The following is a 27,953-nucleotide window of genomic DNA, read 5'->3' as shown; positions in this document are numbered from 1 at the left end:
ACGAAGTACTGGCGCAGGCGGCCGGCGCGGCCCGCGGTGCGGACACTCAGTGTCCGCACCGCGGGCCGCGCCGGCCGCCTGCGCCAGTACTTCGTGTTCCGGGTGCGCGCCGGGAGGGGCGCGGGGGCAGCCGCGGCCCCGGCCCGCACCCCCTGACCTCTGCCTTCTCCCCCCGCAGCCCGGCACCATCGAGCAGGCGGTGAGCGAGATCCGGGTGGTCGTGCTGCCCGCCGAGGACGGGGAGGTGCAGAGCGTGTGGCTGCTCACCGAGTGAGTTCCGCGGCGGGAGGGGACGGGCGCTCGGGACGGGGGGAGAGGAGAGCCAGAGCAGCCTCGGCCCCGCGGGCTTGGGCCAGAGCCGCACATCGCACAGCGCTTTTCTCTATTAAAGCTGGTGAATATTAACGCGCGCGCAAGGCCCGGAATGGCCCAGGCTGGCTGCAGCCGTCGTTACTTCATTATTTCTGTGTAACCCAGCCCTCCAGATCCAGACCGACGCTTCCCAGTTAACCCCTTACGAAATGCAGTCCCACAGACAACCTACTCCTGCGGTAAAGCACGGACGTAGCTTTAACAAACTGACTCCAAGGCACGAGTGTGCAGCGAGGCACAGACCCTCAACCCTGCACTGGCCCTGCTGCTGCAAAGCAAAGGCTGTAACAGAAAATACAGCAGCACTAGGACTTCAGATTTGTTCTCCTCAGCAACTCTCCCGTCTGCCAAGCTGTTGAGTGTTTCTAGCCAGGAGTCAAAACCATTTAACGCTCAGTTGTGTTCTCTCCACAGAATCGATCACTGGAACAATGAGAAGGAGCGCCTTGTCCTCATCACAGACTGGTCCCTCCTGGTCTGCAAGTACAACTTCATCAGCCCGCAGTGCCAGCATGTGACGAGGATTGCCCTCAGCGCCGTGGACACCATCTCCGTGGGGGAGTTTGAGTTCCCACCCAAATCTCTGAACAAGTAAGCTGCCACAGCCACATGTAAGTCTTACATGGTTATTGGGAACAGTTTGAGCTGTCAGCCTAACCACTGGAAAGGTCTGAGAATTCTTCCTTTTGCTTGCTTAACTTTGCAAACGATTCCTGAAGCTGCACTGGAAGACCTCAGAGTAGCTGCTGGCTTGCTGGGATGGTCAGTAGCTGCAGTAACAGGGAGTTGCTCAAGGACTTTCAAGATAAGATGAGTAGATTAGGGAGCAGAAGCTCATCACCATTACATAATGCAGTAAGAAGCAGTAATACCACCTTAGCATGACTAGAAAGCTGTGAATGTCAGGTCCCCTGTACACAGGGACTGTCACAGGCTGTGAAGGATGGCCAGGGTGTCCCAGGAGCTTTACCTTCTTGCTCTCAGCTCCTAAGAATGTCCGTTTGCATGTTTCAGGGGCTGAATCCTTGCATTTCTTGTCTCCAGTAAAATTTACTATCACTTTTATCTCAGCTTCCAGTTTCAAGCAGGTCTTTTTCAGACAGAACATGTTTAGTTAATCTTGCCTCAAAGACTGGAAAGCCTTACCCTGTTCATTCTGCACTATCAGGAGGGAAGGTGTCGGTATCCGCATTCAGTGGGACAAGCAAAGCCGCGCCTCCTTCATCAACAGGTGGAACCCCTGGTCCACCAACATCCCCTACGTGACCTTCACCGAGCACCCCATGGCAGATGCTGACGAGAAGATCTCGTCCCTGTGCCGGGTAAGGAATGGCCTCTGCTGCTCCAGGCAGCACTGAGCTCCTAGGGTGGACATAACTTATTTTGAAGCAATACCTCAGTTAATCAAACAAAATCAGTTATATCAGAGGTAGAACTTAGAGCTGGGAGCTCCATCTCCCCAGTCTCCAAATTTTGACTTGCAGGGTGGCCCCAGTGCCCACTTTATGCCAGCCACCCATAACTGGCTGAAACACGAAGGAGGCCAAAACCTCCAAAGGTGCAGAGTCCTGTAAAACCCAAAAGCATATGGATCTTGGGCTGTTCGTGCTCTTACTTACCTGACAGGCTGATGAACTTTTCATCTAGGGCTGCCAGCTAATTAACAGCTGGTTTAATTGCTCACTGAAAACCTTCACCGAGGTGGTTCTCAATTCTTGTTGCAAGAAGTGCTTCCCTCTGAAGGTTTTCCTAAAATTAGAACACTATTAAGTGTAACACATCAGTGATCAGGGCAGAACCACAGTCAGAAATAAACACGTGGTCACTGACACATCTTTACCCATCCAGCCCCTGTGTAAGTCACACACCAGCAGTGTCCCGTGTGAAATTAACTGAATCATTGAGATTAAACATCAGAATGTGACTATCATCACAGCACACACAGCCCTGACAGCTACAGCTTTAGTGCTAATCTTTCACCATTCCCTACCAGCAGCTGCTTAACAGTTTGTAAAACAATGCAAAAGCAAGGTGATTTCTTTTCTTTCAGCTGGAAAACTTTCAAACACAGCTGATCCAGGCTGTGAAGAAAGCCCACAAGGAGGGCCCAGTGCCAGGAAGCACTAATGGGGTGTTGGTGCTGGAGCGGCCCATCCTCATCGAGACCTACCTGGGACTGATGTCCTTCATCAACAACGAGGCCAAGCTGGGATACTCCATGACAAGAGGCAAAATTGGATTTTAAACCCCCTTGCGTGTCATCTGTTCAAGGGCAAGTGAGTTGGTGGTGGTGCCCTGGGGAGAGGGTGCTGAGGGGCAGAGCACGTGATAAAGCAGAGTTGTCAGGGGAAGGGAAGGGGGTGGTTGTAGGACAGTTCCCAGCTTGTTTGGGGAATGCACAGGCTGGATTTGAAGCAGACACAGGGTGGTGTCAGTCTTGTACTGTGCACCTGATTTACAGCCCTCACTGGTCCTTACACAGGATGAATGAGCAGTGGCGTGTTCCGTGTCCCAGTGCCTGCTCTTCCCAGTCCATGAAGTGCCATTGGAACCTGCTAAAACCCCCAGTGCAGAGCAGAACCTTTGTGCCACGGTCCTGCTGTATCCCTGTGTACGGTGTCAAATCTTGTCGTGTGCTTGGGACTGCTTTGTGCTGTTTAGAGGAGCTGCTGTTCCAATCACCGTGATCTCAGTGCTCTGATTAATGCCTGTTAGGAATTTTCGAGGCTGTCAGTCAGTCTTTAACAGTATTTGCTGGCTTTTGCTAAAGCTGCACTGTCCCACCTGCTCAGCAGCAGTCTGTGAACTCAATATGCATTTATGAGCTTCTTGTAAAAACCCCTCTAAGAACCTACTGGAACTTCCTCTCTACTTCTGTTTCTTCGCTGCAGCCACAGAATAAAGACTGTTGTGAGAGAACGTTGCCAAAAGCCTCACAAACACGTCTGCCTTCAAAGCTGTTCTTTGTAAAACTGAAAAGGAATTCTATTTTGGTTAGATTGATACTCTTAGCCATTTTTCTTAAACCTACTCTAGTTTGGGCCAGGACTGTTTAATGGAGACAGAGAAAACTTTCAGCACTGTGTGTCAGCCTTGGTTCATACATTCCTGCGCTGAACCTCTCATCCAGGGATGAAATTCAGAAGCAGCCCAAGAGATTACAGCTGAAATTGCTCAGGAGGTGACTCTAACAAGCTTTTTCCTTGTGCATGACCTTCTCTCCATGCCCTTTCAATCAGAGTGTTTATCTGCTGGATAAACACTGTGTTGCAGTGGTGGGGGTTTTTTTGACCTTAATGTGGGTGTTTGTGAAACTCCTGTTGCAGACCATCCTGACTCCAGTTTTCCAAGCTTCTCCATGCATTTTCTAAGTGATCTGTTCACTTTTCATTAACCTTGCAGTAAAGTTAAATTTCAACTCTTATTTGGTCTTTGTTCTTCATTTTCTGGAGACTGAGGCTGTGAAATTAAGTAGCAGAAGAAAAAACATCCAGTAAATTCCTAAACAAGAGGCTCCCTCCTTGGAAAGACACAGGGGAGAGAACAAGGAAGGATATCCAACTGGTCCTTCCCTGCCAAACCATCCACTCCCATTTGGCACCAGAGTTGGGACAAAAACTCCCATTTCAGTTACCTGAAGTGTCCTGAAGTGTCAGTTGTGATCCCTCTGGTAAAGATTCCATGTACCAAATCCATGGTGGCCCAGGCACAGTTACTGTCACCCAAAATTACTTGTGTGCAAGCAACAGTTTCCTTGTGCTAGGATAAATCACTACATCATCACATCACTGATCACACTGAAACAGACTTTCAAGTGCAGAGGTGCAGGTTTATAGTTTGTAACTATCAAAATATTTATTGGAGATTAGAAAATTTAAATAATAGCTATACATTATATACACACAGAGCTACAGTCTTAGAAAATAAGAGTTCAGAGTTGAAAAAGAGATGTTCAACTCCATCAATACTCAGGTTTTCTTGCAACAGAGGCTCGTTCCCTACGTTTCACTTGCTACATCACTTCATTCAAATGCAGTCACAGTATTTCACACACTGAGCTTGGAGCTCCTTCAAATAAATAACTTATAAATACAAACACTTCAGACTGGGCAACAGCTTTTGACTCCTTTCCTCTTTCTTCCTCAGACTTGGGAGCACTTTTAATGCATTTTAGTTCTTTTATTTTACCTCTTCTCTTTCCAAGTAACACACACAGAAGTTGTCCTTACTCAGGAGAACCATGGAGTCCCCACTGGAATGCCAGGAGAGAGACACAATCTGGAAGTCACCTGCGGGAAGAAATCAGAGTGTGTCAGCAAGGAGCTGGCAGCCCGTCCTCCTGCCAGAGAAAAAGGCAGCTGGAATCAGCCACACAAATCCCTTCTGGCCCCATGCTGCCCTTGAGACATTTGCTGTGTCTCCTTAGGAACTCCTCTTTTTCCAAGGGTGAAAACACCCATTTTTAAGCAGCTCCAAGAACACACCTGCGCTATTTTCCATGACAACACTCAGATCAATTTATAAGTGGAATAACATTTTGTCACTGAGCAGTTGCTGAGAGGCTGTGGCAGCTGCTGCAGGGCCTCACCTTCCCCAGGCACCTGCACGACCATGCAGCCAGCTGGGGACCACAGGTACACTCTGCTGGTGCCTGTGCACACGGCCAGGCGGGGCTGGCAGGGATCCCACTGGAAACACTGGATCGTGCACAGCTGCTCCAACACCACCGACAGCTTCAGCTTCCGGATGTCCCAGATCCACACGGCGTTGGGAATGTTGTCTGGAGAGGAAGCAGCAATCGTGTGATAGCGGAAGGATAAAAGGATCACGCTTGGTTTTTCTAAATGCACAGTAACAAACAGAATTCATACAACACAAACCTTTAGGTACACCCCGGGGTTACCACCACTTGAGTTTTGCCAAGCAGAGCCTTCAGGAAATAGTCAGCCTTGGAAATATTGCAAAGAAAGGTAAAAGTGACCTAGTCCATCTCCCAGTCAGTCCTTCCCTGGCTTTAATCAAATTAGTCTGTCTGATGGGTTTTGCACCTGACCCAGAGCTTTGGCATCCAGGCATGAACAGCCCCTCAGGACCATCAAAGGGAAAAATGGAACATTAATTCCATGACTTTCACTATTCAGAATTCCTCTTGCTATAGGTTGTGCAGTGTTCTGCCTTTCAAGAGACCCAGGCTCTAAGTGGGAAGATTTGTTTCATTACAGTGAGCTCACATAAACTTGAAGAAACATAAAACCCCACTATTTTCATTAAATACAGAGCCAAGGCTGAGTTCATGCCCTGATCAGCAGTTCTGGCAGCTCACAACAGTTAACACACACTAGAAGACAGGCTGGGATTCCTCTGTAGTTACATCTCTCAACAGAGCTGATTTTACAGGGCCATACTTTGCTCTTTTTATAGAGCAAAGGATCATTTCTGCTAAGGAAACCCCCCACATGCCACATGGTTTCCCCTCTAAGGCAGGGCAGTCGGAACTTACCATTTTTGGTTGCCAGGAAACAGTTATCTGCGCTGAAGGCCAACATCCCAACTCCCACTTTGGGATTTGCCCTGTCAGCAACTGGTTTGACATACTGTAAAGAAACTGGCACCTGGGAAATGTCATCTGGAACGGGAAATGAAAGTATTTCACTAAGTGAGCCTGGAAGGACAATGCATTTACATCCAACTGTTAAAATCTCTCATCTCTCAAGTGATAGGACCAAATTTTACCCTTCTCCAAGATGTTCCAATCAAAATTGCAATTGCTTTAAGATATCACATCTTCACACAGGCACCCTACTACTATTCCTGCCCTCCTACAGAAAAGGAAAGGCTGGTGATTCAGGAAAGACTGAGATTAAATCAGGAAAATGAGGAGAGATGAATTTTTCTACTACCTTTTAACTAATATTTCTAACAGTGTTAACCAGAGGTGATTTACAGTGCCACAAACACTGCTTCTGATTTTTACTGCCCTTGAGAACATCCAGAGGATCTGTTCCACCATCCAAGGGGCAGAGGTCATCTACAATGTTTATTTAAAGATTTCCCAAGGCAAACTCAAGTGTCTGGTTTGAGTAAACTTTGGCTTACATTTACTCTTTGTGCTGAAGAGAGAACTAGCCAATTCTCTTGTTGGAGGGAAAGAAAGTCTCTCTGTGTCAACAGTTGGGGATTTCTCCACTTCTTTATACACAATCTACAAAGAAACAAGTGAGAGCTCTACAGAAGGGCCTCGGAGAGTTTGAACATGGGCTGTTACCAAATACCCACATCCCACTGACTCATTTGCACATTTATTACATCTCAGCATCCCCTGGTTCATCAACAGAGGAAAGGGCTTCAGCAGGCAGGTATGGAATCCAGTATTCCCAGTGAATCGTGGGCCACGTGGAACCTTGATCAGGAAAAACACTCCTGTGACAAATACACAAACCTTAAAGTCTACAAACAGTAAGTCTGAGGGAGTGCACCTCGTTCAGTATTTCTGACAGCAAAATAAATCATCGCCATTACAGTGGGAACATGAATCTCATTTTTGCAACCAAAAATCTTTAATCTGATTCTGTCACAAATAAAGTGCAGCACCGCAGAAGGAAAATAGCAAAAATATTTTAGTGTGCCTGCAACATATTCCCAAACACAAGCACCAGGACAAAACACAGCAACTGCAATTCCTGTCTGTGTAGTGGAGATTAACAGAGCTATTTCCATTTGTTTTCCATGACATATTTTACACCTAACTGGAAGTTAAGGCATTATTCAGCCGTGAGAAGCTTTGCTGAGGTGCTTTAATGGCTCGTGCCTTGCTTCTGGTTAAGAGGCAGAGTCATGTGAATATTGCAAGCTTACAATCCACATACAAACTCTTCCAGGAGGTCTGTGCAGTCCCTCTATACCGTTCTTGTTACCTCCAGGGATAAGATCAGCTCAGGGTTTTGGGAACAGCAGCTCTGCACCTGCTGCCAACAGCCCAGAATCCGTCAGGCTTTGCAGGTACAGGTACAAAGGATTAAAATCAATGCTGACAGATGTTCCAGGAAATGCCCTTTAGGTGAGCTGGATGAGCCTGTCCACACAGGATGGAAAATCTGAACACAATCCAGTTCCAGCACTGTTTAAAGTCAGGAATTGTACAAGGCTGGGACAAATCTCTCCTGTTCAGTTTTCCAGTTTGCTGCTGGCTGCACACCCAAACCTGTAATGCAGCCACCACCTACACCAAAATACACTGGCACGTGACAGGAGCATCTGAGAATCTATTACTGCTCAAGAGAGATGAACACAGACATACTCCATCAAATTTGAAAGGATTCCCACATTTTTCTTACATTCCGAGGTTGCCATGCAATTTCCCAAGACCTAGTGGGGAAAAAGCAAAGTCTCCAGAATCAAATGGATTCATCAGGATGTTTCAGATACAAACAGCAGCACCTGAGCTCTGCTAAGGACTCCATGGATTTGGGATCCACACTTACAGTCTTTTTGCTGGCAATGGTTGCTGGATGGTCAAGCTCCGTGATCTTCTTCCACGTCACGTGGTTCAGGATACGCACCTGGCTCAGGAAGCGTGGCAAGGGGAGACTGTTAGGACAAAGTTCTCAAAATGGTTTAGATAAAAGAGGCAGGAAACACTTCTCACCTTTTCATCAAAGCTGCCAATGGCCAGGAACTGGCTGCTGGGACTCCAGGCGATTGATTTGACACCCAGGGGCCACTCGTAGGCGCGGAAGGAGGAGAGCAGCCGCCCATCGAGGGAGTACAGCAGGACCTTGTACTGAAACACAGACAGAGCCACTCTAAAAGCCAGCAAAGGTGTTAAAAACCACAGGCAGGCAAATCATCCCTGCCAAACACTGCCTGTTCAACATGCAGCAAGTTCAATTCAAAGGTACCAATGGTTATCTATGAGTTAAGAGGCTTCGTTGCTCTCTTTTTGGATGAGTACTTTCATTAACTGTAAAATCACTGTGCAATGCAATGCCAGTAAAGCTGTAAAAGACTTAATTCTTCCAATGTTCTTCTTCCATTATTCTTTCATTATTTCAAAAGCAGGTTCTGCAATGTTCACTTTTTTTTTTTGTAAGTAGAAATAATTTGCTGTCATTAAAGATTTACAGAACAGTGACATCCACTTGCAAGGACACCCATCCCCAATACAAGTGTTATATTTAACAAAAGCTGGACCCACAACCTTCTATGTCCAAAAGAAACTTTTTAAACACTAATTATTTTAGTCACTGCTTTATACATGATGGCCAAAGACCAGCTTGAACTCTCCATGAAAATAATCTGCTTTTCCTCCTACCTCCAGGCACGTGTCCCACGCTGCCAGCACACAGCCATTGGGAGCCCACTCAATCCCAGACAGATCCTGGGTTTCAGTGTCAAAATGCTGCTCACAAAAGAGAAACCACAAAACCATCTGAAATATGTCACGGAATCCTAAGCTAACAGAATGCTCAGTTTTAACCTTTCGAGGGCTACCACAAACACAAAAAAGCTTTTTGTGTGCCAGAGTAGCAACAGAAATATTTCCTCCTGTAATACATGCTGCATTCAGTGGATCTTTGATCCCCTTTACAGAAAAGCCAAAAGTTTCTAATACCTTCAAATGAACAGCATTTCATAAGAAAATTAAATTAGTTACACTGAATCAGTCAAAAACCCAGGAAGCCTAATTCCTTGTCTCAAAGCCTAGTAGAGGATCACAGAATCCCAGAATGATTTGGGTTAGAAGGGACCTTAAAGATCATCTTGTCCCATGGGCAGGGACACCTTCCACTAGATCAGGCTGCTCCAAGCCCTGTCCAACCTGGCCTTAGACACTTCCAGGGATCCAGGGGCCTCCACAGCTTCCACTACAAGGTTCATTAGGAAAGAGCTCAGGAACACAACAAACATGTAGTGGTGTTTCCCAGATTTTCTCTCAGCTTCTGGTGAGACTCAGAATTTCCAAATTAGAGGTGACACAACATACAGACAAGTTCTTAGTGAGGTTTAATTGCTCAGATCCAGCCCGTGGCCAATGCCACCCTCCATGGCCTGATCCCATGTGTGAACAGTTTATATCACATACGCCGAGTACCAAGCACTTGCTTCTCTCACTGTCACTAATGGAGTAGTGTGCAATATGTGCATGTAAACCCCCCAGCAGAGTGGGAGGAGAGGCAGAGCTTACCCTGAGGAGCTGCCAGTTGTTGCACACGAAGATGCTGATGAAATCCTTGCAGTCACGTCGCTCTGCCACGGCCATGTAGCGCCCGTCCTTGGTGAAAACCACCCCTGCCATGGGACAGATTAATTAAAACTGGCTTAAATAGAAGTCAGACAACAAGGCAGAAGAGCTGGTGAGTCTTCAGCGAGGAACAGTTACTCCCATTTCAAAGCAGAAATAAAAGAGGAGACAATTTTTTCACAGACGGTCGCATTAATCAAGGCAAAGCACAGTGTTACTGATTCATGGTGTCAGCAATTTTTAAGCTTGGAATGTACAATTTCTCAGGATGCAGAGCTCCAGCGTGCTTCAAAACACATCTAACCACTGACAGTTGTTATAGAAACTCAACAGATTTCAAATAACCACTTCATTTAGCCGGGCTAAGTGGATCAGTTATGCAACCATCGGGTCTCCACCAACTCCCAGGCGCTGCTCCCCATCCACTTGGATTTTGCATGGAACACATAATTGTCTTTGTCATCTGTGGGATACAAGCCTTGGGCAGCAACCTGCTCACCACAGCCATGTGGTCTGACAGCCCTGACACAAGCTTCCCTTTCCAACCTTCCCATGTGCAGAAGATGATAAAAGTCACTTTAGATTAATGTTTTTCATCACGAGCACATCCAGCATAATTTAATGTCTTAAAGGATCCCTCAAAAGCAAACACAACACAGATGCACATGTGAAGAGCAGGCACGTGGATCAGCTGGAATCCTTCACTCAGAGACCACAACCTGGCTGCAGGTGCTGCTCAGAAGGGACGGGACCAGCCCCTGTTCCCAAACATGGCGTTTGTCACTACATTAAATTCGCTTTCCCTTTCTGCCCCATTAAAGGATCATTCCCAGGTGGATGTGTGACACTTACCTTGCTGGCACGCTTTGGGGTACTTGATGTAAGACACAGACTTGGTGCACAAGGACCACACCGTGATTCGCAGCTGGCGGAGAGACAGGGAACAGTTTTAGTTATTTTTGTAGATTAAAAATAAAAGAATTAATAGGAAAACATCAACCTAATTCAGCAACACTAAGTGGATCAATTAACCTTCTGTGATTAATTAATTCTGCAGCTATTTTGGAAAACACAATGCCCTGGGAAGCAACTATGAGGAATTGTCTCCCAGTTTCTGGCAGTTAGCAGGGAATTTACCCCAAGCTTAAATAGGTACTCTAGATGGGGATACAAAATTCAAACCACTGATATGGAGAAAAGCTCTTCACGAATACTGAATTTCCTGACATTAGCACAAATGTGTCTTCCCAATCTATTGCCCAGAGTCACTTTGCAGTTGGAAAAATGCATTTCATCACAGAATCTGGAAGAGAGATGGGGAGTTTCCTGCCCTTACGAACGGATGACAAGTTACAGCCACTTTAGAACTTTGTATCCCTTGGGAAAAGGCTACCAAGTGTGAAAATTGAGCTGTATTTTTCAACATTTAATCACCCTCAGCTTTGATGGCTGATTTGTGTTTTGCTCTTCCCTCCTCAGCCACACACAAGGAGGCACCGTTACAGAATTACTGAAAAATTCGAAGACACCCAAAACCTGCTAATGCAAAGCATTGCTTTACACTGGTGTTTGGGGGATTTCTGGAGAACTGTGCTTCCACAAGCACCAAGAGCTGCAGAGAGGGCAGGCAGCTGCAGACCCAGCCTCCCCACAGCTCCCCAAGGTCACAGCTGCACTCCAGGCCCTGCCTCGCCATCTGCACATTACCCAATTAAAAACAAATACTCCCTCTCCCTTAGCAACGGCAGCCCCAGACACATGGGCATTCACCAGCATGGCACGTGAACCTTTGCATTTGGAGCTGGAGCAAGGAATGCTTCCAGGGACAGGTTTTTAACTTGTGTTCTCCTGCATTTTACTGCACCAAGGAAGAGCTACAGGTAGAACTTTTTGCAGTGAAGCACCTCCATCACGAAGCTGCCTTTCCCTGAACCACTGAACGCCAAATAATTCTGATCCATTATGTAAAACACCAGCACAGTCTCTGTTTCCTCCTCCTCCCAAATCCCACACAGCCCAGCAGCATCCCAGCAGTCTTGGGAGGAAGGTTCTGCTACACCTTTTTGCAGGTTAGTCCTCAACACACCTTTTCCTTCCCTGAAGTACCTGGCACTGTTCAGTGGTGACAAAGGATCCTGAGGGAGCACCCTATGGATCTGCTTTACTGGTAACACTGCAGGCTGTGTTGCAACAGAACCTGAATGTTTTTTTCTTGCTGACATGATCAGTTTTGGTGGGAAGCACAATTCCAGGGATTTACAGGGTTCAAACCAAGCCTCAGCATCCCAATAAATGCTGCCTCCCCATCAGAGATCTGTGGAGTCCCAGAACAGTCCCTTCTGCCTTACACGTCAGACAAACTTCTGAGATTTGAGGAAACAACACAGAAATTTTTTTTCCATGGAATCATAGAATGATTTGGGCTGGAAGGGACCTTAAAGCTCATCTTGCCCCACCCCCTGCCATGGACACAGACACCTTCTAGTAGACCAGGTTGCTCCAAGCCCTGTCCAACCCCACTGGGAAGTATTTCTTGCCAGTATCTCACCTAACTCTAACCTCTGTCAGTGTGAAGCCATTCCCCTTTGTCCTGTCACTCCAGGCCCTTGGAAATAGGGGCCCCTCTCCATCTTTCCTGTAAGTTCCCTTCAGGCACTGGAAGGCCACAATTAGGTCGCCCCAGAACCTTCTCTTCTCCAGGCTGAACAATCCCAACTCTCTCAGCCTTTCCTCCCAGCAGAGCTGCTCCATCCCTCTGATCTTGGTGCCTCCTCTGGACTCTCTCCAGCAGCTCCATGTCCTTCCTATGCTGGGACCCCAGAGCTGGAGGCAGCTCTGCAGGTGGGGCCTCACCTGAGCGGGGCAGAGGGGCAGAACCTCCTCCTCTAAGTTTAGCAGCTCCTGGAGGAATCCACAAGATGAACAACATAAATCAACTTTTATCCCTGGGCCTGCTCACTTCCGGCCACCCAAACCCAGCGTTGTCAGTCTGCTCCTCAGGCAAGATTTACTTTAAAAATACCAACACGATGCCTCCACACATTCTTCTGCAGCAACTGCAGCACTGAAATGCTGCTGGGGACTATTAATTGCAGCCCTAAATGCACTGGCTGCCCTGCCTCCCTGAAGCAAAACACACAGCACACATTCTCCAGCCACTTAATACAAGCTTAGCAGCTGCAGGCTTCGAATGCTGAGGGCTGGATCATCATTTTTCCTGACAAAGGCATCTTAAGTGCTGCTGCTCGGCCTCATGAACAGCTCCCCTGGCCTGCTGGGCATCACACACACTTCCATCCTGGACCACACTGGCTGCTTCAAGCCTCAGGAGGCAAAACCTTGCTGCTCATGTTGAGCTCAGGTGCACAGGAAGAGGAAAATCTCTGTAGATGAGAAACACCACTGAGTTCCCACTGTCACCTCTGCCCTGCCCGAGGCTCAGCCAAAGAAAAGGCAAGGCCACCTTTGTTTTGAAATATTTCTGCATCCATCTCTGCTCCGTCAGGGAGCCACAGAGTCATGTAGGATGGGAAAGCCCACAAAGACCACAGAGTCCAACTACTTCCCCAGCACTGCCAAGGCCACCCTTAGACCACGTCCCCAAGCACCACATCTAAATGTCTTTTAAATCCCTCAAGGGATGTTGACTCCATCCCTCCCCTCAGGGGCCTGTCCCAGTGCTTGACAACCCTTTCCATGAAGAAATTTTTCCTAATATCCAATCTAAACCTCCTTGCTGTAAAGACAGAAGCTTCTCCAAAAGGGTCAAGCTTTATAACTCCTCAGAGAGGACAATAATGGTTTCCCTGTTCTTCACTACTGAGCACACGCTCCTGGCACCAGATATTTGGGTGCCATCACACCCTGATATTGCTGGGGGGGCACTGCCCTGCCCTGCATGCCCAAAAACATGGACACCAAACTGCCCCAGTGCCTCTGCAGCACTGGGGAGAGCCCAGAGAGCACAGCCAGCACACGTTTCATGGCACAGTCACACACACAAAAATACACCTGGCAAAAACCCAGACTACAACTAAACCAGATGCCTCTAAGTGTCTGATAAGCAAAGCCCTCATCTTCACTCCATCTATCAGCCTTTAACATCTAGTAAGATCACAGAATCACCGCATGGTTTGGGTTAGAAAGGCCCTTAAAGATCATCTTGTTTCAAATCCTCTATTCACAGAACCACTGAGGTTGGAAAAGACCAGCAGGATCACTGAGTCCAGTCCAAGCTGTGCCTGATCCCCACCTTGTCACTCAGCACTGAGCGCCACCTCCAGGGATGGGGACTCCACCACCTCCCTGGGCAGCACCTTCCAATGCCTGACCACCTTTTCCATGAAAAAATTCCTCCTGGTGTCCAACCTGACCCTTCCCTGGCACAGCTTGAGGCTGTGTCCTCTCATCCTGGCGCTTTTTGTCTGTTCAACTCCGCTCTCTCCAGCAAGAGCTGGAGGCTCAGAGGGAAGCACACAGATACACTCCATAACTCCATTGTAACTTCTCACCCAGCTCACACAACCTGATGGTTCAGCCTAGTGCTAGGAACAGGCAAAACCAAATCATTTTGATTCCTGAAAGTAGAATCCTTTCCTGTTGTTCCATTTGTGCCCACTCAGACATTCCTACAAACTGAGAAACTCACATTACGTGCTTAATGTGTGGATTTCACACCCCCTTCCCTTAATATTGTGTTTACAACTCAATTGTAACAGAAAGGGAAAATCCTCATATTCCCACCTGGAACATTCCACAGTCTCGTTTACGTTGCCAACATAAATGAGATGAAGAAGATTAGAAGGATTGTGTCACAGCTTGCAGACAGGATCGGGAGCAACAGAAACACCAAACACAGAGGGTGAAAAAAGAAACCAAACGCTTCAAAAATGACAGGAAATTTCCATTGCTGCTCGTTGCCTTTCTCAGGGAATTCATGGAGAAGGGACAATTGCTTTTATAGCAGGAGAACAGCCCGTGGTCAGATAAGTTGCAGCAAGCCATTCTCCACTGCTCCTTTTGGGGGATACTTTCTCTTCAGCATAGATGACTCCATTGAGTGGAGTTGTCAAACTCAAATCCTCATGATAATGGTGTCTGAGAAGTTTTCAGCTGTTGTTTTGCAGTGGAAAAACAAACCAAAAGCAGAAGCATTTTTAAAATAGCCTGAAAACAGCTGAGAAATAAAAAGTATTTAGATGGTAACGTGATAAACAGTCTCCAGCGCCGGGCCCAGGACCACGGCTCGATGTTGACAGCTCCAGGCAGGTGTAGGACTGGTGATTTTCAGCAGACAAAAACACACTTTTAAACAACCTACAGCTCAAATGACTGTCAACTCTTGTCCCAGACTTGACTGGGTCACTTGGTCCCCTTACATAGCAGTGTCTGTCAGCACTGGATTTCAGAAGATTATTCGGAGCACATTCCTCGCCAGGAAGCAATTTTCAGCCGATGCAGCCACGCACAGTTACTAAGGATTAGCTGGGATACACACACAGAAACACACACTTCTCCCTGCTGTGGAGTTCCAAAGAAGCTCCTTAATGCTTAAGGACCTGACATGGAATGAGACCAAGTACAAAGTATGTCGTTTGTAAGCACAGCTCTTCAGAGAAACACTCCAGAACATCTTCACACTATTTATCCCAAAACACGAGGATCATGAGGAAGCAGAGAATCACAGAATCCCAAGATGGCTTGGGTTGGAAGGGACCTTAAAGCTCATCTTATCCCACCCCCTGCCATGGGCAGGGACACCTTCCACTAGACCAGGCTGCTCAAAGCCCTGTCCAACCTGGCTTTGAGCACTTCCAGGAATGTGAAGAGGATCCATTTGCTTTCCTTCAGATCTTTCACCTGCAGCTCTTGGTTAAGCTCTACCTGTGCCTGTAAATTCTGGTGGAATGATGGCACTGGAAGGAGTCACATTGGGTTCAACACCTTCCACAGGACACACTGATAACGCGGAACTGCCTTCCAGAGTGGATTTCAGCAGAGAAGGAACACTGATCACAAAGAAACCCTACAAATTAGCTGATGAATTCCAAGTGTCAGAGGATGGTGCCAGACTCCTTTTTTTGGTGCCAGTGACAGGACAAGGAGTAATGGCCATAAACTAAAACACAACAAGTTCCACTTCAACATGAAGAACTTCTTTCCATGGAGGGTGGCAGAGCACTGGAACAGCTGCCCAGGGAGGGTGTGGAGTCTCCCTCTCTGGAGACATTCCAAACCCACCTGGATGTGTCCCTGTGTCACCGGCTCCAGCTGACCCTGCCTTGGCAGGGGGTTTGGACTGAATGATCTCCAGAGGGCCCTCACAACCCCAACTATTCTGGGATTCTGTAATGATTTTTCTGAGGCACTGGTAAGTACAGACTGCTAGAAGGAAATTAGCACAACCATAACCTTTAAAAAACTCAGGGAATAAGGAAGTTCCTTGTGAGCTTTCAGTGGAGTTCACACATGAACCTGAAGAATTACGAGAACAACTGCTTACTTGGTGCTCTTTGAAAGCATCAAGCCACCAAAGCCCAGCTGAGCTGCCTGATAGGGAACCCCCAAACCCTCCAGGCAATTTCTGGATTTGATAACACACTGATATTAATTATCCCCAAAGCTTGTCCTGAGCACTGCCCACATCCATCCCCCCAGCCTGCGGATTTAGCAGGGAGGGAGTAAACACAGCTCCAACCGCGGCCCGGCCCTGGCAGCTGTCTGACAACAGCTAATTTAGCAACCTGTTTACAGCTGGAAAGGAAACTTATCCCAACACAGATGCCAACTTGGCAAAGGCTTAATGAAATCCTCTAAGGTCAAACCGAGTTCTGTTGGGAGGCAATAAATCCTTGCTGGTCCACCCCCACACGCACGTGCTACAAGATCCTTTCTGGGAGCCTCACACAGCCCCAGCCTGCAGTTCTGACTCCTCCGCTGCTGCCTGACCAGCAGGGATGGCTCTGCTGCCTCCAGGCTGGAATTCTGGGCTTGTTTTTAATTTTTATTGCCACTATCAGGGCAATTCACACCTGGGAAAACCAAGGCCTAAACTCATGGCTCCTACCTAAAAGGGCGAGGAAGGGGGGTCTGCAAACACACACACACACACACACAGGGCAGAGTCCGCATCTGTATCCCACTGACACTGGGATTTGCCCAAAAAAAGGGGGAATCTTGCATTGCAGCGTAAGAATTCTGTGCTAGCCAGTGTTATGGCACAAGAGCCTGCCACCCAAAACCCACCCGCAGGTTTGGAAAGAGTAAACACAAAGAGAAAGTGTCTCACATGCAGTTCTTCGCTGTTTTCTGACCCTTCATTATTGTACTGAATAACAGGAATCATCAGCTCTAATCCAAGGGTGGAAGAGTCAGAAATCACAGGTCTTCCAACAAACCCACCATCCACAAACCAATTTGGATTCTACATGAGTCTGTGTTCCCCAATACAGGTCTTAATAAGCACTTAGAGGTGTTTTAATTTTAATTTTACAAGCGGTTCCATCAGCAGTCTGGCTCCTATGTGTCAAATCAAACAATTGGGAAAATATTTCCAGGATCTGGATCTAAATCTCATCTCATAGGTCAATAAACCTAAGCCTGTATGTTTTAATTTAAAATCACTCTGAAATGTTTACGGTTTGGGTTTTTTTAACTAGAAATCCTGAGCTTTTCTCACTGTGAAAGCAATATATTGGATTTCTAAAACTGCTTTGTTGAATGCCATCAAAATATCAAAATCAAAAACACCAAGACATGTTCTCAAACATAATTTCACCTTCAAATTTAAGTGTTCATTTTCTATCTTATCACCAGAAGCAAGAGGACAAAGTGCTAGCAGAATAACAAACACCTAACCTGGAGTTAACCTGAGTTACACACAGGAATACAGAGCTGCATCCGTGCTCTCCACCACCGCTGCAGCTTTAAGGGTTGGGTTATTTTAGGAGGCAAAGGGCAGACAGCAACATCTGACACCGTGGGGAGCAACCCTGCCTCCACACTCACATGGAACTCGGTGGTGTTGAGGATGTGACGACCGTCCGGACTCCAGCATGAAGCCACCAATCCCGCGGAGCCCTCGTCGATCCTACAGTGCCAGGCCGGCTGCTCCAGGGACCAGACCTGGGGCAGGGAGCAACCAGACAGCGCAGGAAGCAACAGCTGACCCAAACCTCTGCTCAGGAGGACTCCCTGCAGCTGACAACAGGCTCCTGCATCCCACCCCAGGGAGCTCAGGGACACCCAACCGCCCGCAGCCATGAAGGACTGGCGCTGGATCCCGCTGCAAAAGTGAGTCCCACACCTCTGGGTGATAATGGAAATGGCAAATGATGTGCGGTTGTTTTTTTCTGAATATCCAACATTTAAACAGGCTTAGTCCGTTTAACAAGCTTGCATGCATTTACTCCCTACTGCAGTAAGAAACTGGTAAGATAATCTCCAATTCTGATCTGTTTTGCTAGGTATTTTTATCCTAAATATTCTTTTTCAAACTAAGATGTTTGTCATGGCTTTCAAAATCCTGGCATGCTGTGTTATGCTCGAACTGCGTTATCAATAACATCAGGTGCTTCAGCAAAGCCTCACGCTAGTGCTGGCTGTTAAGCTCTCACTCACATCACACCCCAATCCCAGCAGGGAACACGCCCTGTCCTGCTTTCATCCTCACCTGGACAATGCCTCGCTTGTACAAGGCACACAGGATGAACAGGGAGTCCGAGGACCACTCGAGGTACTGGATCTGATCCAGGCAGGTGTAGAGCTGGAGGAGCTGCAGGGAGCTCGCATCCCGAACCACCAACCGGTGCTGCACACATGAGGCCTGGGGGGAACAGGGACAGGGCTGAGGTGGGGCGGGATCCTGGATGGAGCACCGGCACTGTCCCTGCCAGGCTCGCTGCGATCCCAGGTTTAGTTCAGAGAGGATCAATATTGTGTTTTAGAGAAAAAATCCTCCCTGTCAGGGTGGTGAGCCACTGGCACAGGTTGCCCAGGGAAGCCGTGGCTGCCCCTGGGTCCCTGGAAGTGTCCAGGGCCAAGCTGGATGAGGCTTGGAGCAACCAGGGATAGTGGAAGGCGTCCCTGCCCATGGCAGGGGCTTTGAACTAGATGAGCTTTAAGGTTCCTTGCACCTCAAACCAGTTGGGGATTCTACAATTCTATTCAATATGCACTGAGCTCCACTGCAAACTACTGTGAGAACAGCTAACCCAGGGGGAAAGGGTGTTTTACAGTAATAAATAGAATCCTTGCTGATTCCATCACTGCTGGCTAAGTAACTCCAGTTTTCAAAAAACTACTTTCTGTCTTATAACTATTATTTTATTTAGAGAATCCCAGGATGGTTTGGTTTGGGAGGCACCTGAAGTTCATCTAGTTCTACTCCCTGCCATGGGCAGAGACACCTTCCACCCTCCCAGTTTGCTCCAAGCCCCAATGTCCAGCCTGACCTGGGACACTGCCAGGGATCCCAGCTTCTCTGGGCACCCTGTGCCAGGGCCTGCCCACCCTTACAGGGAAGGATTTCTTCCCAATATCTCATCTAACCCTCTCCTCTGGCAGTTTGAAGCTATTCCCCCTTGTCCTGCTCCTCCAAACCGCTGTAAAAAGTCCCTCTCCATCTTTCCTGTAGGCTCCCTTCAGGTACTACTGAATTTAAAGTACTAATTCATCTAACTGATTAAGGTTAATTTAACCTAACTCACGTCTCCGGTATTGACCCTTATTGACCCAAAGCCTCTCGGCAGCAGCCTCCGAGCTCAGATCCGCAGGATCCGGGGCTCCACCGCTGCCCGCTCCGTGTCCGCCCTCAGCCCGGCCCGGCCCGGGGGGCCCCGCGCCGCGGCCGCTCGGGGGCCCCGCCAACCGCCCCGTCCCGGGCCGCGCGGCCCCGCTGACCACGACCGGCACTCACCAAGCACTTTCCGTCGGGGGAGAAGCGGCCCAGGAGCCCCGAGAGCTTGAACAGCTCCGAGAAGTTCATGGCGGGCGCGGCGCCGCCGGGATTCGAACCCGCAGCGCTCCTCCCGCCCCGCTCCGCTCCGCCGGGGCCCGCCGGAAGGGGCGGGGCCGCGCGGGAGGGGCCGCCCCGGGGCACGCCGGGAGTTGTGGTCCCTGCGCCGGCCCGGCAGGGGGCGCCCGGCGGCGGGAAGCGCGCGGGAAAGCGCCGCGTGAGCCGCATTGGTGTGCAAATGAGCCGCTAATAAGCCGGGTAATGACGCGATTAATGAGCTGAGGGGCGTGTTCCCCCTCCTCTCCCCATCCTCAGAGAACCCTCCCTTATTTGGCGCCTTTCCGCGGGCAGGGTCCCGCGCCCGGGACTGCCCGGGCTAATTAATCAGCCCTTCTGGCTAATTAACCACCGTTTCCGGCTAATCACCACTGCCGGCTAATTACCAACAGCAACGGCAGCACAGGCAGGATGTCCCTCCAAGTTCCCCGGACAGGACCGAGGAACTAACAATTGCAATAGAGATACCCCAGCAAAAAGGATGTGAACTGACTGGAACCGATCAATAAATAAATAAATAAATACAGGCACAGCAGGGAAGAGGCAGATCCCAGATAACCCTCTCAGGGGACATATTCCTTTGGGAAACAGCCCCCTCCCGGCGCAGCCGGCCGCCAGGGAGCAGAAGAGCCAAGAGGGGACGAGGAGGGTTACAGGGATGTCTGTGTTCCCAAAACATAGTCAGTGTCCCCAAAACTCTCCGATCGCGCGGGCTGAGGCTGCTCTGCATCCCTTCCCCACTGAACAGCCAGGGGGATGCACAACTGCCTCCCTTTGTCCGCCCGGTCTGTACCCCCGGAATTTTTGGGCGGCAGCAGCCTGGCTCCCATCCCAGTGACAGCACAGTCCGGGTGGGACCCCCTCCCGGTTTGGGGGCCACAATCACCATCACTTAAAAATAAACCTCACGATCAGAGCAAATATCCGAGTCTTGATTTCATTACGGATTATTTGAGTTCCAGAAGCTGATTCCAGCCCCACCGATGTTTTTGGGGGGGCTTGAATGCATCGGTTTTCTGTCCCCACAACAGAGGGACAGACGTGACAGCTGCTCTGCCGTCACCATCTGCCCCACGTGTGATGTGGGGGTGCCTGCGGGCAGGGAGTGTCTGTTGGTCCCCAAGTGGGGACGGGGGACCTGAACACAAGCGGTGATTGCCCAAGGATGAGCAGTGCTCGCTGCCTGCCCCCGGTGACCGAGGGCAAGTGACCAGCGACACGGGAGCTTGTGAGGAGGGTGTCAGTGTGACAGGGTGAGTCCACAGGATGCAGATAATTAGCCTTGTGGGTGATGGGTTTTAATCAGAAATGTTCAGCCGTCACCCACTGCCCCTCTCCGTGTGCCTTGGCAAGTCGCTGTTCCCTGGGGGAAGCAGCACACGGAATCCTGGAGCCCTTCCCCATCCCCCAGGCAGGTGGTCCCGGTGGCTCCAGGAGAGATGAGCCGGTCACTTGGCTGAATGCAAACACAAAACCCGCTCAGTCCATCAGTCCAATGAGGGGAAGAGCCTCCTTTCGTCTACACTGAGCGTCCCTTGCCGGGTGTCCCATCCCTGGAAGTGCCCAAGGCCAGGTTGGACAGGGCTTGGAGCACCCTGGGACAGCGGAAGGTGTCCGTGCCCATGGCAGGGGCTGGAACTGGATGATTTTTAAGCTCCCCTCCGACCCAAACCATTCCCTGATTCTGTGACTGTCATTAAAGCCCAGCAGCCGCCTCGGGCGCGGTGCTGCCGGGTGGCCGCCACTCTTGCAGCCCCCACACCCAACTTGCCCCGGCGTCACTTTGGCGCTGGTGACCAGCTTTAATTCCCTGGCACGCTTGGCTGAGCACTCCCCACCCCCTTGCAACTGCCTCCTATTCCAGGAAGGCGCGCAGGAGCTTTTGCCTCACTTTTCACACAGCTTTCCGCGGCTCCAATGTCATTGCCTTGGCGACCGGGACGCTACTCCGGTGTAGTGCAGTAAATAACGTAGATCCTCAATCCCAGGCTACTCCTGTCTGCGGGAGACCTCCGGGGGAACTCAAAACGCAGGTAGGAAGGAAAAAAACTACCAAAGGAAACCCCTTGCTATGGGTATGTGTGAGTTTCTCGGCACGACCCTCTCCTGAGCGCTCGATAACGCGGCTGCAGGATGATTTGCGGCCGCTTTGCTTCGTGGGCTTGTGGCACAACATTAAAGTGTCTTGGAAAGTTTGCTCCCAAGTGCCTTGGCTCTGGAGTTAAAGCACTTGCGGAGGAGCCTTGAACGGGCGAAGCAGAGGAGGGGCTGGATGCCGGTGGGATGCGGGGGCCGGCGGCCACAGGCAGGTCCCTGAGTGGGGCTGAGGCTGGGCTGCCGAGGAGGGAGGGGGAGCAGCGGCCTCAGCCTCCTGCCCCATCACGAGCTGCTGTCAGTGAGTGCAGCCAGAGAGGGTTTCTGTCCAACCTGCCTCCTCCTTGGAAAGCAAATCGTTGATAAGCTGCTGGACCCCAAGGAGGGCTCCTGAGATTCCAAGTGAACTGCAGGAAAGCTCACTCACTCACTCTCCATTGCTTTCACAAGCCTCATTTTGCAGGTGTGGATTTAACAGCCCGGGACAAAGGAATGATAGCACAGGGCAGCGTTGGCACCTTGGGACTGGCAGCATTTTTGCGAACATTAAGTTGTTTGCTGTGGGCTGGATGAGCCTGATGGGTCTCGCTGTGCAGAGGAGAGAAGGTCCAGGGCCAGTTCCCAAGTCATGGAGCAGCTCCGTGGGAAGTCCTGCTCTCCCAGAGAGCCCTTAGGAATTAGTCATAGCCCTGTTACATCGGCTTTGGGCATTTATCTCCCTTTAAGGTGGCTGCAAAACGCTGCCGTGTTTCGTTCTGGGCTGCTGGAGGGGCGGGATAGCTGTGAATTTGTTATCTGCGAGTGATAACAAATACCGGGCATTTCTGAGTGCTAAACCCGAGCCCTAAAGTTGATGATGGGATCAGAGATGCTCCTTCCAGAGACTGCAGAAACTCAGTGGGCAGGCAGTGCTCCCAGCAAGGCTGAGAGCCCACGGTGCCCCTCACCGTCCTCATTGTGACGAAAAAAGCTGAGTTTTAATCTTTCTAGTAATTTATTCAGGCTCAGGAACCGTGAGTGAAACACGGTTGGACAGACAGAGGTTCATCTGCTCTGCTTCTCCAGGGAGTTCTTCTCCCATATTGGGGTGGCTGTAAGGACCTTGGTCCGTGCTTTTCCTTCTCCCTCTATCTCTGGAGCTGGGTTTTCCACAGTGGAAAACTGAGAACGTGGAGCTTTTCCACACTAATCTTCGGAAATTATTTCAGCGGCAGTTCCCAGGGAAGTTTCACGGGCAGAAGGCACCGGACCCGGTGCGACCCCGCCGGGTCCCGCATCCCGGGGCTGGCCGCCCCAGAGGGAGCAGAGGTGGAGGATCGCTGCTCGCAGGCTTTCTGTCCCCGCTGCCGGGCTCTTTTCCCGTGTGCAGTCTCCCTGCAATGCCCTGGCCAGCAACAGAGGGAAGCAGCAATCCAGCGAACGCCGGAGCCGGCTCTGAGTGCGCCTCTCCCAGTAAACGCCGGCAAATCCCGCCGGCAAATCCCTCCGGCAACCCTGGATCCCAGCACCAACCCCCTGGTTTGCACATTTTGGTCTCTTTTCCTCTAGAAACCTGCAATAAATCCAGTGCAGGTCCCTCCCGAGCTGTGCCAGCCGTGCCAAGCATCCACCACTGTCTCCCTTCCACGTCGAAGCAGAAGGGATGGAGATTTCCTTGCTGGACCCTTCCCTGGGCGAGGAGATCTCCACTTTAATAAGTAGTTTGGGGTCTCTGGAGGTGCTAATTAATCCTCCTGGTGGACTCTGGCTGGAGGACTCTTGCTGGAAGAAGTCAAGGATGATAGCCCAGGTCTTCCCTTTGGTGTGGGGAGCTGGTGACAGCAGGGAGCTGACACAGGGCAGAGGCAGAAGAGGCTCCAGACTGGGTGGGGCAGGGAGCTGAACCTGGGCTGTGGCTGGTCGTGAACTCAGCCCCAGGTGCCATTTACTCATCCTTGGGAACGGGAATTGCACCCAAGCCATCAGGAATGCTTCCAGAGCAATGCAGAATTAGGCTCTAAGGCTCTTCCCAGTTTAATTTTGATGCGCACAAAGAGCTCCCACTGCTTCCCACCAGGTGTCTTTTCCTTCTGCAGGGCCTCACCACCACAGAGCTTTCCCAGCTTCCCAAATGTGAATGTCTCCACCATTCCCTGCATAACAGGGCTCTAAATGGCACCTCCTTCCAGAGGGGATTTCACCAGCACCAGGCAAAATTTGGGGAACCCTATTTGTAAGTAAATTGGTCGGTAAATTCTTTACCAACCCAGGTGCCCGGTGCCAGGCTGTCACTCTTGCTGCAGAGGCGCTTTCCCAGGAGGAGCAGGGATCAGAGCAGCAGGGATGTGCCTTGACAGCACCACTGACTCCAGCTTCCCTTTGTGCCGCCTAGCTCAGAGCTCAAACACGAGAAGAGGCTGGCCTGGCTTTGCACACTCAGCCTGTGCTTTGAAAGAGTGAAAGGGAACTTCCAAAACGCCCTTAAAATAGTCAGATTTCTTTCCTTTTGAAAACGAGAGCAGCCACGTGGTTAGAGCTGGTGTCACCCGTGATGACCACACAGCCGGGGCGGTGCGGAGGTGCTTTCTCCTCTGGAGGAAAAGGCCTGGCTACTTCCTGAAGCTGCTCTGGGCCAGGGAAAGCAGCATGGAAGAAGGGTAAGGCCACCAGCAGTCACCTGCATCTGTTCTAGGCTTTTCCTCCTCTCAAAGCTGCCCTGTAGGTCCTTTCATTTCTCTGTGTGTCACACGTGGGATGAGGAGGGACGGGAGGACACCAGGCTCTGCCTGTTAGCTGTCCCTGGCATGGGACCTGTGGGGAATGAGCCCTCCTGTGCCCTCCTGTGCCCTCCTGTGCCCTCCTGTGCCCTCCTGTGCCCTCCTGTGCCGTGGGAATTCCTCCAGGCAGGGTGGCTGCGGATGCTGTGTTTTGTAGAAATCAGCTCACGGGATCTGCTGACGGGGAAAGCTTCCCTGCTTTCATTTTAACTCCCTCCCCTGCAGCCACCCGGTCTCCAGCTGAGTCAGAGGGGCCCGGGCCACCCCGAGCATCCCTCACTCAGAGAGCTCGGCTCGGCAGCTCAAGCCCAAAAAGCAGGAAGTTTCGGGTTTTCACTATGAGATGTCGCGGCTGGGAAGGGACGCTGACACCAGCAGGGGTGAAAGGGGCAGCCAGATGTGCCTGGGGTGTATCCGAGTCAGCCAGGGCAGGGGAGAGGTCCTGCTGCTTCCAGGGAGTGGGTGAGGGAGCAGGAAGATGGTTGCCCATCGAGGCAGCACGAGGCTCAAGATGGCTCCGTGCAACCTCCGGCTCCGGCTGCTGGGTCCGAGAGGTTCTGGGCACACAGGGAGAGCTGGGCTGGGCTGCTTTCCTTCCATGCCTGAGAGAGGCCAAGAATCCTTGTGCAGGGGCGAGGGGAATGGACTGGACTGAGCATGGCTCTGGTTGTGACTGTGCAGCAGCATCCAGGAGGCTTTGGCTGAAAAACGGGTTCATTCCACTGAGCTTGGGTCAGCCCTGCCTGCTGCCCTGGCCTGCACTGCTGGGGGTGTGGGCACTGTCCCCCATGATGGCCCATGGGGGTGTCCTGTGTGTCCCCAAGATGGCTCTGGGGGGCTCTGGTCCTGTGTGTCCCCCATGAGGGACACTGGGGTCTCTGGTCCTGTGTGTCTCCCTGTGATGGGCCCTGGGGGTCCCTGGTCCTGTGTGTCCCCACGATGGCTCTGGAGTTTCTGGTCCTGTGTGTCTCCATGATGGCCCTGGGGGTCTCTGGTCCTGTGTGTCTCCCTGTGATGGGCCCTGGGGGTCCCTGGTCCTGTGTGTCCCCACGATGGCTCTGGAGTTTCTGGTCCTGTGTGTCCCCATGATGGCCCTGGGGGTCTCTGGTCCAGTGTGTCCCCCACAATGGCCTTGGGGGTCCCTGGTCCTGTGTGTCCCCCACAAGCAGCTCTGAGGGGTCTCTGGTCACGTGTGTCCCCCATGAAAAACCCTGGGGATGCCAGTCCTGTGTTTCCCTCACGATGAATCCTGGGGGTCTCTGGTCTTGGGAGTCCCTCACGAGGGGCCCTGAGGGGTCTCTGGTCCTGTGTGTCCCCCACGAGGGGCCCTGAGGGGTCTCTGGTCCCTGATGTGCTTCTGGGAGCGAGTTGGGATTGAGGAATTCCTGCCCTTGGCTGGCTGATTTGCTGGAGTGAGATGGCACAGCACAGCGTGGCATGGCACGGCACGGCATGCTGGCAGTGCTAACCCTGCTGTTTCCCTTTGCCCCCAGAGTGATTTATCCCCTGTCGGACTCCCCCGCTCTGAAGATGTCCCAGTCGTCCGCAGCTGACGAAGGCACCACGTTCGAGCACCTCTGGAGCACGCTGTAAGTGGGGTGTGAGCGTTCCCCATGGGGGTGTTTGGAGGCAGCTGTGGCTCTTTGGTGGCTCTATGCCAAAGGCAAATTTCCTTTCGCATCCTCTGCTTTCCACAGACGCCTTTGCCACCTGACAAATTCTGCTCCCAGGTCCCAGACTCTCTGCCCAGGGATTCCTTTTGCCAAACAGCACGGCACTGTCTGTCTCATGGGTAGCTTCCTCCTGGATGCAGCGCTCCACGGCATCATGGGGATGGTGTCAGGGTCAGAGCAGAGCTCCCCTCAAGCTGGGACCCTTAATTCCAAAATTAAACATCTTCCAGCCCCACCAAGACATTTGTAACTCTTCTGGCCCTTAGGCCTCATGCCCTAATCCAGCAAGGGAGAAGGACTGTGCTTCATTTTGTCTTCTTCCTCCCTTGGTCCCCTCATGTGAAGACATCCCAGGGGGACAGATATGCTGGAGCAGCTGGGTGGATGCAAAATTTCCTATATTTCTGCTTGCTTTACCTGCCAGGTAAAGCCTGCTCTGCCATGTGGAAATAAAAGCAGAGGATGGAGGAAGAAGTTGGGAAAGGGACACTGTCTGAGGGGACAGCGAGTTGCTGGTAGGGGGGTGGTAGGCTGCGTTGGAGAGCTGGGGAGATGACTGTGCCCTCACCTTCTCCTCAGGGAGCCAGACAGCACCTACTTCGACCTCCCTCCAGCCAACCCCACCGGCAGCAACGAGGTCTCCAACCGCACAGAGGTCACGATGGACGTGTTCCAGATGAGAGGCATGACTGACCCGGTGATGGTGAGTGTGCTCAGACAGCAGGGACGGGGACCTGCACCAGGCACAGACTTGATTTCCCTGCAGGGGTGGGCTGGGGGCTCTGGGGGGAGGCTCTGGGGTGTTTGCTGGTCCGTAAACCGAGCCCAGCCTTGCTGGTGCAGCACTGCTGGCACTGGCACAGGGTCTGGTCACCTGTAATCGATGGCACAGGGCTCTGGTGCAGGGTCTGGTCACCTGTAATCTCAGGGGTCAATAAAACCGTGACTATTTATTGTTGGGTAACATCAGTGCAGGCAGCAGCGGGGGCTCGGAGCTCTGGGGGAGTACGAGGACAGGAGCCGAGCGTCATTCGCTCCGGGACAAACGGTGTGGAGTAAAAGCCATTTGTGAGCTGCTGCGGGGGCAGAGCTGCCGGAGGGGCGCGCCGTGCTCCCAGCTCTGCTCCCACCACAGCCGCAGCTCCGTGCCGGTGCCCGTCCTGCGAGAAGCCTTTGCTTCTGCCTAAGACAAAGTCTTGGAAAAGCATCGCGGGCGCGCGAGACATCCCGGCCGCTTGCGCGTGTTCGGTGGCTCCCGGGAGCATCCCTGAGGCTGCCCTGGCTCTCCGCTGCATCTCCCTGCGGAGAGACGCTGTTTCCCTCCAGAAAGCCGCCGTTTCCCTCGCCGACAGCTTGCCTTCCCTCCCCCAGCCCCTTTTCCCTCGCTTTCCGCTCGTTTTCCCTCCCTTCCCCGGCCTTTCACAGCGGGCAGGGGCTGGGCAGAGCGCTGCTAATCGGGGCTGTGCCCCTCGCTGAGCGAGCCCTCGCCTTTCCCCTCGCTCCCGCTGCAGCCTAAGCCGAGCCCGGCGGGGCCGGAGCAGCCTGGCGGGCATGACAAGAAGTGCTCTGGTAACGGGATGCCAGCGGCCTGAGGGAAAGGCGAGAGAGGGGAGAGGCTGCGCAGGGTCCGTGCTGATTCCCGCTGCTCGTGGCGCGCAGTGGTGCCAGAGTGGTGCTGGTGCTCTGTGGCTGCGAGCATGTCACCCCAATGCTCTGCCAGGCATCTATCCCTATCTGTTCCTGCCTATCCCTCTAGATATCCATCCATCCATCCATCCATCCATCCATCCATCCATCCATCCATC

The 27,953-nt window shown here is 51.3% G+C and overlaps 3 protein-coding genes across 5 annotated transcripts in view; 2 read left to right on the top strand and 1 right to left on the bottom strand.

The window, feature by feature from the left end:
* The window catches only part of TPRG1L (tumor protein p63 regulated 1 like), a 5,675-nt gene extending 2,361 nt beyond the window's left edge, over nt 1-3,314 (top strand). Inside the window, exons 2-7 of the mRNA XM_042031914.1 lie at nt 7-102; nt 179-270; nt 787-963; nt 1,541-1,694; nt 2,423-2,648; nt 2,855-3,314. Coding sequence (XP_041887848.1) covers nt 7-102; nt 179-270; nt 787-963; nt 1,541-1,694; nt 2,423-2,617 — 714 coding nt within the window. The 3' untranslated portion in view covers nt 2,618-2,648; nt 2,855-3,314. The remainder of the gene's footprint in view (nt 1-6; nt 103-178; nt 271-786; nt 964-1,540; nt 1,695-2,422; nt 2,649-2,854) is intronic.
* An 881-nt stretch (nt 3,315-4,195) lies between these two features.
* On the bottom strand, nt 4,196-19,674 carry WRAP73 (WD repeat containing, antisense to TP73). 2 transcript variants are annotated; one of them, XM_042031968.1, is made up of 12 exons: nt 19,530-19,674; nt 18,285-18,437; nt 17,621-17,737; nt 10,466-10,538; nt 9,557-9,660; nt 8,684-8,770; nt 8,018-8,152; nt 7,854-7,931; nt 6,469-6,574; nt 5,873-5,998; nt 4,961-5,152; nt 4,196-4,661 (listed from the first exon to the last, which is right to left on the bottom strand). In XM_042031968.1, exons 1-12 carry the CDS (start codon nt 19,596-19,598, stop codon nt 4,552-4,554), a joined length of 1,350 nt encoding a protein of 449 aa, XP_041887902.1. In that variant the 5' UTR covers nt 19,599-19,674; the 3' UTR covers nt 4,196-4,551. The 2 variants fall into 2 exon arrangements, with proteins under 2 accessions (XP_041887902.1, XP_041887903.1); XM_042031969.1 differs by lacking the exon at nt 17,621-17,737.
* Nucleotides 19,675-24,254: 4,580 nt separating this feature from the next.
* Nucleotides 24,255-27,953, top strand: part of TP73 (tumor protein p73) — a 25,658-nt gene continuing 21,959 nt past the window's right edge. The window contains exons 1-3 of one of the 2 annotated variants that reach the window (XM_042031966.1): nt 24,255-24,355; nt 25,969-26,064; nt 26,728-26,851. In XM_042031966.1, coding sequence (XP_041887900.1) covers nt 24,345-24,355; nt 25,969-26,064; nt 26,728-26,851 — 231 coding nt within the window. In that variant the 5' untranslated portion in view covers nt 24,255-24,344. The remainder of the gene's footprint in view (nt 24,356-25,968; nt 26,065-26,727; nt 26,852-27,953) is intronic. The other variant, XM_042031965.1, reaches the window with a different exon arrangement.

This window comes from Corvus kubaryi, unplaced genomic scaffold, assembly GCF_017639235.1.
Source record: "Corvus kubaryi isolate FWS band 111438036 unplaced genomic scaffold, C.kubaryi_AGA036_p1.0 37352, whole genome shotgun sequence".
Classification (NCBI taxonomy): domain Eukaryota; kingdom Metazoa; phylum Chordata; class Aves; order Passeriformes; family Corvidae; genus Corvus; species Corvus kubaryi.
Note: the sequence above shows the minus strand (reverse complement) of the source record. Positions and strands in the feature narration are given on the sequence as shown.

What these genes read in the sequence shown, in the direction of transcription:
- WRAP73 (XM_042031968.1), bottom strand. Translation starts at nt 19,598, where the DNA reads ATGAACTTCTCGGAGCTGTTCAAGCTCTCGGGGCTCCTGGGCCGCTTC. An exon ending in ACAAGCGAGGCATTGTCCAG is followed by an intron (nt 17,738 to 18,284) that starts GTGAGGATGAAA and finishes TCCCTGCCCCAG; the next exon opens with GTCTGGTCCCTGGAGCAGCC. An exon ending in TTGGCAGCTTTGATGAAAAG is followed by an intron (nt 7,932 to 8,017) that starts GTGAGAAGTGTT and finishes TTCCTGAGCCAG; the next exon opens with GTGCGTATCCTGAACCACGT.